Source organism: Lepisosteus oculatus, chromosome 21 (genome assembly GCF_040954835.1).
Source record: "Lepisosteus oculatus isolate fLepOcu1 chromosome 21, fLepOcu1.hap2, whole genome shotgun sequence".
NCBI lineage: Eukaryota > Metazoa > Chordata > Actinopteri > Semionotiformes > Lepisosteidae > Lepisosteus > Lepisosteus oculatus.
The window spans coordinates 3,974,509-3,987,169 of record NC_090716.1 but is presented as its reverse complement, the minus strand read 5'-3'; the positions used below and the strand labels follow the sequence as shown (position 1 = coordinate 3,987,169).

General features: G+C 42.8%; 2 protein-coding genes across 3 annotated transcripts in view; one reads left to right on the top strand and one right to left on the bottom strand.

Moving 5' to 3' along the window:
• Nucleotides 1–235: 235 nt before the first annotated feature.
• On the top strand, nucleotides 236–7,740 carry psmc3 (proteasome 26S subunit, ATPase 3). The gene is made up of 12 exons (XM_006642689.3): nucleotides 236–341; nucleotides 1,281–1,361; nucleotides 1,852–1,977; nucleotides 2,549–2,653; nucleotides 2,966–3,028; nucleotides 3,851–3,988; nucleotides 4,202–4,345; nucleotides 5,227–5,375; nucleotides 6,001–6,097; nucleotides 6,535–6,680; nucleotides 6,965–7,046; nucleotides 7,456–7,740. Exons 1-12 carry the CDS (start codon nucleotides 240–242, stop codon nucleotides 7,564–7,566), a joined length of 1,344 nt encoding a protein of 447 aa, XP_006642752.2. The 5' UTR covers nucleotides 236–239; the 3' UTR covers nucleotides 7,567–7,740.
• Nucleotides 7,741–10,322: 2,582 nt separating this feature from the next.
• The window catches only part of tmem276b (transmembrane protein 276b), a 29,046-nt gene continuing 26,707 nt past the window's right edge, over nucleotides 10,323–12,661 (bottom strand). For both annotated transcript variants that reach the window (XM_069181798.1, XM_015338639.2), the window contains exon 4: nucleotides 10,323–10,582. In XM_069181798.1, coding sequence (XP_069037899.1) covers nucleotides 10,338–10,582 — 245 coding nt within the window. In that variant the 3' untranslated portion in view covers nucleotides 10,323–10,337. The remainder of the gene's footprint in view (nucleotides 10,583–12,661) is intronic.

Sequence of the window (12,661 nt, the reverse complement as noted above, 5' to 3'; positions counted from 1 at the left end):
AGTTTAGTTATCGTTATGCTGTTCCAGGCATTTAAAACCACACACGCTCGTCTACGCGTTGAGCTGTGTGAAGTTCTGACATGCGCACTTCATGTAACTTAAGTTTGTATTGTATACCGCAGATTCGACATTTTATTTAAACTACATAGACACTTAAAATGCCTGTAGTTTAGTTTTTATAGCTATTATATATGTTTATAATATTATAAATTAATTTTCCAAATATTTTCAAAATATATATGTCAGTATCTGTAAAAAGATTAAGATTGACGAGTTTACTCCAAATCAGAAATTCCAAAATGGCGTCTCTGAATGACAGATCAGTTTGGGATGAGGTTGAGGTTTGTGATAATATATCCTTATTAAGACTGTTATTTTTTAGTGCTTGTCTACTAAAGAGTTGCCGGGATGTGCGTGTGGATAAATCTCGAAGGATATAAGTGTATCTATACAATTCAACCGTGTATTCCTTTTGTAACATTTGCCGGGGATGGCCTGTTTGCATTCTGGAGAATGACACAGGGAAACTAAATTAACTGCACATGAGATACAAACTGTAACTGTAGCTGTGTGAGTAGAAATGCATGAAGATTTCATTTACTCAAGTATTAGATTTCGCTTCGTGACAGCGTTTGTAAGGTAAAATTGTTCCAGTTTATCGCTCTTTGTCATCTACGCCGAGAGAGGTGAGAAACAGTAACAAGAGCTGAGGAACAATACAAGGTCTGCCTGATAGTTTCCTTTTATTGTGTTGTCAAGATACTACACAATGGGGGGGATACACAATAAATATTCAGTTTTATATGTTATTTAAACAGGAATAGTAATCCAGGAATTGTAATTAGCTCTTACGTTTTCAAAGTGAGCATTGTTGTCCAGACAGCTATTGATATGGATTGTCCCCTCTTCACACTCTTTTGAATATGTTTCTGGTGTATGTATTCTTTGCGTTTGCCTAATTGGATTTTTAAGATCGGTTATGTAAATACAGCTGTAAATAAAACACTGGGCGATTCATTCCTTTGCCGCCTAAAGAGTTGAGATTGTAGTTCTGGCTGGGCAGCGGTGTAATGAAATCTGGTATCTTTTGATATTTTGTTGGTTGTACTTGGTTAGTAGGTGGAAATTAATGTCAATTTTGCTTAATGATGTTTTAGGCACGCTACATAAAGAAACAACAATAACCCATATTTGATGCATTAATTAAAAAAGCACGCTACTTTCTTTCACCGCCTTTCTGTCTCTGTATTACCTTTAACCTGTTACCTTTCACCTCATAGGATGGGATAGGTGAGGAGGTGCTCAAAATGTCCACTGAGGAGATCATTCAGCGGACACGCCTCTTGGACAGTGAAATTAAGGTTGGTATGTTATTCCAGGAGGGTTCAGGGCTCTTAACCCTGGCCCAGTTGAGCATAAATTCTCCCCCTAGGTTAATGTCACTGTTGTTTCCTTGAGCAATGTACTTGCCCAGCAAGTAGCAAGCTCATTGTATGTGGTAAAGAAAAATCTGTCTAAGTGATATTGCATAGTGTAAGATAATATTTTCTCAATTGACCTATCTTGACAAATAAAGCTTTATTTTTTAAACTGATCCACCTTTTGTCAGGTTTTATGAATATTAATCATTTGAGATGTGCATGTTATATTTTCAAAAGTTAAAGTCGTTTTCTTTAGGTTTCAGCTTGTTTTTATTGCAAAGGAAAGTATTTTCAATTACGCAAATTACAATATGGAATAATTTCTCTTCCTGTATGAGTGGAGCGAACAGACGAATTTGAAGCGGGGGGCCATTGCACATCGTAAGCTACTCCTGGTCATGTGTTTAAATGTATTTATTTTTTTAATCAGATAATGAAAAGTGAGGTCTTGAGAGTTACTCATGAGCTCCAGGCCATGAAGGATAAAATCAAAGAGAACACTGAGAAGATTAAAGTGAACAAGACACTGCCATACCTCGTCTCCAATGTCATTGAGGTGAGTGTGGCCCACTGACCGTGATTGACCTCTTTTGAAATGACTGCCTTCAGTAAGACATGTCACTGAAGGGCTTTTGTTTCTGAGAAAGTATATGTACAGTTAATTGTGCGGTAGCATAGAAAAAGTGGATTAACGCTGCCATTTTCAATTTGCACTGTTAGCACTTAACCCCGCTCAGAATAGATAGTGTAAACACTAATGGATCAGAATACATGTACCATTTGCTGCAGGTGCACAGTATTTAAAAGTGGCAGTGTAAACATAAAGGATCAGCAGCTGGCACAAAAGCATTTCTGACAACAGTACTGCAGAAACCATCAGTGGTCTACATTAGTTTGTAGGAAACAACATTCCTGTATCAATGTTGTGTTTTTCAGTGGTATCATGTAGTATGTCATCGCACAAGATTCTAATTCTGCACTAACTGCCTGTGCAAAGCCCTCAGGGTGATGCATAGTTGATCCGTTGAGGAGCAGACTGTAAATGCAACACTACAGATGGGGGTGGTTTCCAGAACCTTTGATTTTGATCAGAAATACGCTACCAATGAATCTATTGTCTGTTTTAGTTGTTGGATGTAGATCCAAATGATCAAGAGGAAGATGGAGCCAATATTGATCTGGATTCCATGAGGAAAGGCAAATGTGCCGTGATAAAAACATCAACACGACAGGTAGGACTCAGTGCCTGAGTATTGGTACTTGCATTTGTGTTTTTTGTAGTATATTGAAATATACGCACACAGAACTAAACATACGGATTAAAGTCAGATTTTAGCCTGCTCAAAACGAGGCCGAGTGTTAAGTTATCAATTTTGTGCCCGTTCGTTTTGTTACATTACCAGCACACATTTTAATAACAGAAATAATCATTTGCACTGACTGCAATTATTTTCTGCCCTGATAGCTGCTGTTTATTCAAACTTAATTAAAAAAATGATCTAACACGTTTTAAGTTATTTTATTGTATGGTGTGTCTCTTGTAGACTTACTTCCTCCCTGTAATTGGTTTGGTTGATGCAGAGAAACTGAAGCCAGGAGACCTTGTGGTAAGTGTACATTTGTTCTGTTCTTGTGGAATACAAATGTGTTTAGCGCAGTTGACCACAATGGTGTTAGTCAGTTGCTGAGGCAGTGAGCTCTCCTACTATATCTTCAGTATGCTAGACACATACTGCACAGAGATGCAATTCAGTGACCGAAGCATAACATCCGCAGGTTTTCCACCCAGTCCCTTATGCAAATAAACACTGATATGAAATACCAAGATGGACGAGTTTTTCTGTTTACTGGGTTCATCAAGTAGGTTTGTTAGTGGTGTTATGCTAGTGATGCTCTTTTGAGAAGCCATACCTTTACCCAGGGATCCCCAATCCTGGTCTTGGGGGGCTGGTGTCTCTGTAGGGTTCCTTGGTCTCTTTAAAGCAGGGGTTCCCAAATACTGTACGTTCCTGGGGACCCACACACCTGCTGGTCTGCTCATTGTGGCCAAGGTCTCTACTTAAATTAATCCTTAATTGAGCCAATTAAGCCAACATACTAGTTGTAACCTTTGAAAGTTTCTTTTTCCTTCTCAAAGATTCATGATTATAAGTTTCTTAGGAAAACCTACATACATGCCAGCCCAAACCCTACAACCCTGCCTTAAGTGCAGAATATTTTATCAGTCCGGTTATTACCAAATACCAATACATCAAATGTCTCAATGTGTGATTTTTAAAATTGCACTGGGGGACACTTTGATTTGCATGTCCTCTACCTGCAGGTGGGCGTCCAGGGCCCATCGATCCTTCTTTATGCAGTGTTTTGTTTTCCAGTTTAGAAGTGTGGGGTGCTCTTTTCCCATTGCTGTGATCTTCCCGTTCTCCCAGGGGGTGAACAAGGACTCGTACCTGATCCTCGAGACCCTGCCCACGGAGTACGACTCCCGAGTGAAGGCCATGGAGGTGGACGAGCGTCCCACTGAGCAGTACAGCGACATCGGAGGGCTGGACAAACAGATCCAGGAGGTCAGACCTGCCGGGGAGCTATTCCAACGCAGTTCAAAAACGCTGAATGTTTTTGTTTTGTTTTTTTTTTCCACCTTTGGTTTTAGTACCGAGTTTTCATCTTTCCTATTATCGTAGATATACCTGACTGCAGCTATGGAGTCCTAGATGCAGTATTTCCAAGAAGCTGTGGAAAGTGGTTGTGGAGTGACTTAATGACCTGTGTCTTTGCAGCTGGTGGAGGCCATAGTTTTGCCCATGAACCACAAGGAGAAGTTTGAGAACTTGGGGATCCAGCCTCCAAAGGGGGTGCTGATGTACGGCCCTCCAGGAACAGGCAAGACGCTGCTGGCCAGAGCCTGTGCAGCCCAGACCAAGGTAGAGGAACATGGTGTCATAGCTCCTGCAGGTTTTGCTTTCCTCTGATGTCCTTCCAGTTTGGAGGCGCAACACCTGCTTTGCTGCCCGGGGTGATCGACAGACAGGCACCTGAACCCATCAAGCCTGTTTGTCTTCTAACCTGCTGCAGCTTGCGGGAGGGTTATTGCCAAATTGGAGGGGAGAGACCTCCTTCACTGATGTCCTCACAGCTGCCTGCGAAGTTACCAGAGCTGTGTCCAGTGAACCGTAGCCCTGCCCGCCTGCCTGGGCCTTTGCCATGGAAATCTCATTCACAGCTGGCTTGTACAGCAATTCCTAACACTGGTCCAGGGGGGACACTCATCTGCTAGATGTGTCCAGCTGAAAACCACCTCACAAGCGCTAATGGATGAAAAAATATCCAAAATGTTTCCCAGGGAACATTAAGTCTCAAGCTTGCTTAACCTTATTAGTCACCAAATAACTATCAAGAGGTGATCGGTTTATGATGTTCAAACACAGGTTGGAATGACAAAGTATTAAACGTGCCTAAACCTACGCAGTGAGCTTTTATTCTGCATACATTTCTGACAAAGCGCCTTAATGGGAGGGGGATCAGGGAAATTTGGTCATAGCAACATAAATAGTAGCAATCATAAAAACCGCTCACTGCAATGGTAAATCAAAGCAAACTTAAAATATGCCACAAATAGAAGACTGAAATCAAGTAGCAATTGATCAGCAGTTTTATGTGATCTGGTAAGACGTATGGCTGGTGGAAAAACATCATTGCTTCATGTCTCTACCCTAGAGTTGGGTATACGTCTCAAATACCTGCTGATTTTTTTTTTTTAATTGGAGGCTTGAATCTAGTGCTTATAAAGACATTTTCTCTGCAGGCCACATTCCTGAAGCTGGCTGGCCCACAGCTGGTCCAGATGTTTATTGGAGATGGAGCCAAACTGGTGCGAGACGCTTTTGCTTTAGCCAAAGAGAAAGCTCCCTCCATCATCTTCATTGACGAGCTGGATGCCATTGGCACCAAACGGTGAGTGTGTAGTAAAAATGCAGGGGGACAGCTCCACAGTGTCTTTTATTGTAGGGATTTACAATGACTGAGGACACTGCTGTCTGCTTAAGACATTCTGCGTGTTTGCTTGCTCAAAATAACAGTGTACCAGTATCTCTTACTACTGTATTTCAGGTATTTGTAATATCCCATTGCAGCATTCACCTTATTATTTATTAAGTGAATGGCCACAGTTTTATATTGACAAAAATGAAAAGTGACTAAAATAATGAAATTACTAAAATGAAAAATACAAAACAGTAGTTCAAATACAGTAGGAAAAAATATTTGTCTTGTATGGTTTCAGACCAGAACTGTTGTCTTAGTTATTTTGGTTCTTTGCTCCTTAGTAAAATTATGGTAAAGGTATATATTAGAATTCTATTAACACCTTTTTGTTTTTTGTAATGATACAACAATTCTCACCTAAAGATGTAAAGTAAAAGGCTTTTTAAGCAACAAGTAATTATTTTTATTAAGTTCATTGCTAACTTTGACATATAGAAAATTGCACAGCTCCAACATCTTGACAGAATAGTATTCATTAACACATTCTCGAATAGTGCAGAAAAAAACATCAGCTTTGTGCGATGGTGTGTTCCAGGTTTGACAGTGAGAAGGCAGGGGACCGTGAGGTTCAGAGGACTATGCTGGAGCTTCTCAATCAGCTCGATGGCTTTCAGCCCAACACGCAAGTCAAGGCAGGTCTTTCCTGAAACAGCACAAAGTCCAGGAATCTGGATCAGTGGAGTGTAGCCTACTGCAACAGAGCTGTGACCCGGCTCTTCTGTTCCCACTGAAGTTTCCATCTTGCCAAACGGAAGAAATGACATTCAGCTGACTGAGATGTATTATGCTTCTCTGTCGAAGATGCATGAGCTGCCACGAGCAGCATCTTATCCTTTACGTATCTGATCACCATAGTCTGTGAGACATGTTTGAGCGGTGTGCTTTTTCATGTAATGGGCTGCCACAAAATTTTCAAAATACTCAAAAGGAGTGTTTAAAAAAAATGAGATACGAAGTGAGATCTTGCCCTCTTTTTAACAGTTTCCATTATAAAAGCAGTGACTCATGTAAAGAGAGACCTGGCCTGTTTGTTTCCTTTCATCGTCCTGTATTCCCGTCTGCCTTGCAGGTCATTGCTGCCACCAACAGAGTAGACATCCTGGACCCGGCTCTCCTGCGCTCCGGGAGGCTGGACCGCAAGATCGAGTTCCCCATGCCCAACGAGGAGGCCAGGGCTAGAATCATGCAGATTCACTCTCGCAAGATGAACGTTAGGTAGGCTTGGCGCCAGGGCTGCGCTGTTCCTGTGCCCCATGATTACCAGTTTATTTGGCTGAAGCGACTGACATTTGCGCCTGTTTACGCGGCCGGTTGTTTCACTTGGAGCGATTGCTGGGGTGAGGCACCTTGCTCGAGGGCCCAACAGCTGCGTCTCACCTGCGATTCGGGCCCACAGGCTTCCGGTCTCAAGTCCAGAGCCCTGAGCAGCACTGCACCCTGCTGCCCTGCTCTTCTGTGCTATGTGTAAATAACCTGTGCGTTTCCTCCCATCTTTTCAGTCAAGATGTAAATTACGAGGAGCTGGCTCGATGTACAGATGATTTCAATGGGGCCCAGTGCAAGGCCGTGTGTGTGGAAGCTGTGAGTAGTAGCTGAATTTCATGTTTCTTTAGCACAGCACTTGTTTGCTAGCAAATATTGTAAGAATTAATCTTCATATTTAATAATAATCAGTGATTTATTGATGATAATTGAAATATCAGTGATCGTTAATATGGAAATCATTGCTTTTATAGTGGCTGAAAATAGTGCTTTTAATATGTGAAAATACTGCTTTTATGAAAGTCATTACTTTTATAGTGATTGAAAGCTCTTGCATAGCTATATGTGTAGCTAGTTCTTTCAATCATTTAGCATTTTTGTGCAGTGTTCTTTTTTCTTGATGGGGGAAAATGCAAACGGTTGATATGCAGCTGGGTAAATCTGGCTGGTTTTCTGCCCTGCGGACGGATGTGTCCCTTTCATGCCCCGTTTCTCCTCTCTCGCACAGGGCATGATCGCACTGCGCAGGGGGGCCACCGAGCTCACCCACGAGGATTACATGGAGGGCATTCTGGAGGTGCAAGCCAAGAAGAAGGCCAACCTGCAGTACTACGCTTGAGTGGCCTCGGATCTGAGGTGGGGGGAGACAGGGAAGGGCTTTGGAGTGTGGGTATTTGTGTGTGTGACTGAGCACAACCGAGACAACGAGTCTGTATTGCAATGTCTGGTCTTGTACTATACAATTCTGTTGTCTTACAAGTTACACAAGAATTAAAGCTTTTTTTTTCCCATTGATGCTCGTTCGGTTGCTTTGATCTTTCCATGTCTGCCCACATGCAAAGCACTACGGCTGTAAAGTAATGATGGAACTGGCTCCAGCCCCTTCAGTGGGTCTGGTGATGTTTGTGGAGGCTTAAACAAAATACAGTGATACGTGACGAGTTTAATATAACTGTAATTACATTTTTCTTTAAATAAAATAAATTTAAAAATTGACACAAGTCTTTAGACGTTAAAAAACAAATGTTTTCATGCTTGGCAGTGCCATTATCCTCCTTAGATGTTAAAAATAAAAAAAAAAATCTGGAAAGTTACATTGGTGTCAGATTGAAGAAATGTATTGGTATATGCCAGAAATGTGTTGGTATTTGTACAAATAATGCATTATACACCATACAAATGCAAAACACTTACACAGTTCTGTACAAAATACTCAGGTCTAGAACTGGGATCAACCTTATTGAAAGTAAATTGACTCCTGTGGCCAAAATCGTGTGTAAATCCTCTTGAATTCAGATATAAAATTGTGCTTTCAGCTTGTATCTGGCTTGAACTTTCTGCCTTTTCTTACAAGCAATTAAACTTGTAAAAGCACTCAGAAGCAATACTTCCTCTTGCATTTCTCCAAAGAACTAGGAATTAACTGAAGTTATACTTTTATTTCTTATGTCTCAACTTTCATGCATTCTGAACACAATACTTAGTGACACTCCTACACTGAAAATTGTTCTGTTCCATTTCTGAGCATTGGGAATTGAAACTTTAAGAGGCTTTTTGCCACCTTGAACATGAATAGGAGGTGACGCTTAGGTTGGCAGCTCGAATGAGATTTTTATTTTAGTATTCTGAACTGTGGGAATTCAATGGAGTAATTACTTTAAAATATACTTGCACTATGACAAAATGAATTAACTGAAGAGAGGGATAATCACCCATGACAATGCTGCCTTACTCTTCACCAGTAACTTGCTTTCAGTACTTTAATGATGCTTGTTTTATTTTTTAAATGCAAGCTGAATAGTTTGCTACTGTACTAACCAGTGTACACTGAATACCCATTCTTACATTATTGGCAATAATTTAATTTGTTGTTTAAGATTTTTTTTACTGTTAGCCTTTCTGAATGCAATGACGTTTGGGATATAATGTAGGGATTTGGAAAATGTAAACTCACCTAGACTGTTACGGCATAAATCTGTTTTATTCTATAATAGCCCCCCTCATTAGAGGCAGGCGAATACTTTCTAATCTCACGCATTCCAAGGCTGAAGTAGCAATCTGCCTGGCAATCAATGCATTTTATTAACACTGAGCCCCAAGTTTCTCCATTGTAGTATGGTGGATATAAATTGTTTCCAGTTAGACTAAAAACTAAATATGCCTCCCCCCCCAAAAAAAAAGTCTAAATCAGTTTACCACACCCAGTGGTGCTTACCCTTTGCAACATTTAAAAAAGAAAAGTTAATGACAATCTGTTGAAATGGTTAGTTTTTTTTGTGTTCCCTCAGTCTCTCATTCTCGGGACATTTTCCGTAATGTTTTGAGGCACAACACTGAATTGTGTAACGGTGTGCTTATTCTCATCTCTCATCAAAGAGGAGGGTGAGCAAGGGACTGGCAACACATGGGCTTGCTTTGAGTTCCATTTGCCTCCTGTTACCTTGGCTATCCAATGAGATCACTCCTAATGTCACTGTTTAGTAATATTGGCTCTAATCACCCTTAGGGGTAAAAATCCTGACCTGGCGTAAGTTTCAACTCGTCAAAACGTCCTGTAAACAACAATTAAAAACCGAGCCTGTGTCTACCACTGTACAATTGCCTTTACACACATTTTGTCAGTACAGAATTGCTGCTTGAAAGCTGAAAGCACATTTCCAATTTTTAAAAAAAAAACAACAACCTGCAGAGCCAAGAAGAGCTTTCTAGAGAAGGTGCTCTTCACCTTTCGCCAGTCGTGAAGCACAATGCGGAAGAGGTGTAGAAGTAGTATAAAAAAAATCTCGTACAGTTCTCACTGTAGTCATGTTGTTAAAAGTCCAGTGTGCATTTTTTAAACAATTGACAGTTTATGCCAGCATAATTATTTTAAGTTTTTTTTCCTTCTTCTGCATTTAGGAAACCAATAACAAACACAGTACTGTTTACCCATCTAAAGAGAACAATCGGACAGAATGAGCTTCCGCAGGTTTATTTGTCCTTTTTCACGTTTTGTTCTCGAAATACTGAGTTTCGTTGTTTTGTTTTTTTTTTCCTTTTAAATCTTTAAAAGTTCCTAGTAGAGAGCACCATTTCAAAAGAAATTTCTTTTTTTTTAAAAAAAAAAACAACAAACAAAAACAGAAAAGGTAGCGGGCACCTGGGGCCGGCCATCTTGGAGCAATGGTCTCTGTCTGGTCCGTGCCCTGCAGCGGCCCGAGGTGAACTCGGGGAGAGGAGGGTGGGTGTTACCTCCCACCCCCACCCATACACCACCAGCCCCTCTCCGGGTCTTTCTGTGCGCCAGTGCCAGGTCCGGTTGGGCTTTCTCCGAACTGCCCGGGCCGCTCGTTCCGAACGTCCTCGCCGGGTTGTGTTGGGAGAGCGGCAGGCGGGGCGGGGCGGCCCGGGTCACACGGCGCCGTTCTCCTGCCTGCGTTTCTGCACCGCGGTGCGGGGCCCGCTCAGGGAGGGGGCCAGCGTGCACAGGAACCCGGCCAGCAGGGTGAGGCCCAGGCCGCCCCAGGCGCAGAACATGGACCAGCCGTAGCCGTGGCTGATGTCCTCGGGGAGTCCGTACATGTGCCGCGGGTAACGGGACAGCTCGAAGTTGATCCCGGCCACGCAGGTGCACAGAGAGATGATGCAGCAGGTCCCTGAAGCGCACGCAGAGGGGAAAAGAGAAAACACGGCTTTTAGAAACAAGTTATACAGGTATACAAGTTACCTACAGCCCATATTGGACAAGCTGCCTATGAAACCTTTGTGTAATTGCAAGTTGTCGGATTGCTCTGCACCCCCTATTCTTTCTACTGCCTTTTCACATTGAAGATGTTCACGCCCCGCAGAATCAGGTCCCGCTTGGCCATACTGCCCGCCTGCACCTCTATTTTTAAAAACAGTAAAGACATAAACAATGCTAGCGTACCCCAGTAAATAACAGGAATGTTGAAGTGGTTAATAATTAGGTGCACAATTAAGAGGGTGGTTTTGGCACGCTCTCTGAATTCCGCTGCACAACATCAGGGTGGCATGGCCCTGCGTGCTGTCTGTGTGGGGTCTTTATGTTCTCACTCTCTTTGCAGGGGTTTCCTCACACAGTCCCAAGACCTGCTGGTAGGTTACATGCCTTCTGGGGAAACTGGCCCTGGAGTTTGTGTGTAATAATAATTCCTTACACTTATAGAGCGCTTTTCTGCACATTCTACTCAAAACACTTTACAGGGAATGGGGACTCCCCTCCACCACTTGCAGCCCCCACCTGGATGATGCGACGGCAGCCACAGTGCAACAGTCCTCTCACACGCATCAGCTCTCAGTGGGGAGGAGAGCAGAGTGATGAAGCCAGTTCAGAGAGGGGGATTATTAGGAGGCCATGACTGGTAAGGGCCAGGGGGACATTTAGCCAGGACACCCATGTAACACCCCTACTCTTTTCAAGAAACACCCTGGGATCACTATACTGGGACATTAGGATCCACACAGCCCACAGGGTGAGCACCCCCTACTGGTCCCACTAACACCTCTTCCAGCAGCAACCCTAGTTTTTCCCCAGGAGGTCTCCCAACCAGGTACTGGCCAGACTCCCACCTGCTGAGCTCCAGTGGGTTGTAAGTTGGGAACGGCAGGGTGCTACAGCTGCTGGCTGGGTGTGATGGACTGTTGTCCTGTCCAGGGTGTACCGCACCCTGCGTCCGTTTCCTGCATCGACAGGCCCCCCAGCTCCGCCACGACTCTCGCGTCGAGGACGCGGTTAGAAAGGGGCAGGAAACACGGTTGAGAAGGGCCACCGCGGTCTCGGGTTAATTCTTGATTTTGGAGACTTACGCCTAGTTGCCACTGGAGGCCGCTGCGTACACACGCCAACTTGAAGAGAGTCTTTAAGGCGGTCCATAAAGAAATCGAAAATATCAGCATGCAATTTGAAATATTACAGAAATCAATTACACTTTCGTTTGCTTCCCCCCCATGTCAAATTACTGTCATTATTTATTTAAATACTGTTATTATTTATTTTTAAACAAGGGTTGAACTTTCGCAAGTAATTATAGACCTCCACATACATCAAACAATTCTCAAGCAACGTCCTCTTTAAGAAAACCCGAATTAATTTTAAATCGACCAAATTGTCTTAAAACTCTTACTCTTGTTGCTTCTGCTGAAGGAAATGTTATCTGAAATGTTCTAATGTACCACTGCATAGCTCCAAACGACGACTAAAGCCCCCTGACTCCTGACGTGCACTTGAGAAATTATTTTTAAGGGCTCATGCCTTTGACAGTGTTGCTAAACGCTTTGCTCGCTTTTCGACAGGCCGCCAACGTCACCTTCCCATTTCCAGAGCACATGCTAGCTCCAAAAATGATTGCCCTAATAAACCTACAGATTATTTCAAAAAAAACCAACAGCTAACAAGGGCGCGGAATGTTCCTCCAAAGTCTGATCAAAAACCACCATTACGTGTAAGTCAAAGGTTCAACATATTATCTCGGTCCTGCGCCACGAAAATGAAAATTCGTCGTCCTTAGAGTCTAGTAACCGGTCTGAGATGACCTGTGCCGTCCGGTCAGAGAGCTGATGGACAGCCCCTAGCAGCGTGCTTCACTCTCCTCGGTTTTTCATGCAGCGGAGGTGCTAGCTGCAACCTGACAGCTGTCTGATGGAAGGTTTTTTTTGCATAGAGACTGTCCAAAAGAAGAAACGCAGGCAAGACCGCAGTAATGAAAAGAAATGAA

Bases quoted from the DNA above. Each gene is read 5' to 3' on its own strand.
- psmc3 (XM_006642689.3), top strand. From the start codon at position 240: ATGTCAGTATCTGTAAAAAGATTAAGATTGACGAGTTTACTCCAAATC. The intron at 5,376-6,000 runs GTGAGTGTGTAG...GGTGTGTTCCAG, and splicing joins GATGCCATTGGCACCAAACG to GTTTGACAGTGAGAAGGCAG. The intron at 6,098-6,534 runs GCAGGTCTTTCC...TCTGCCTTGCAG, and splicing joins AGCCCAACACGCAAGTCAAG to GTCATTGCTGCCACCAACAG.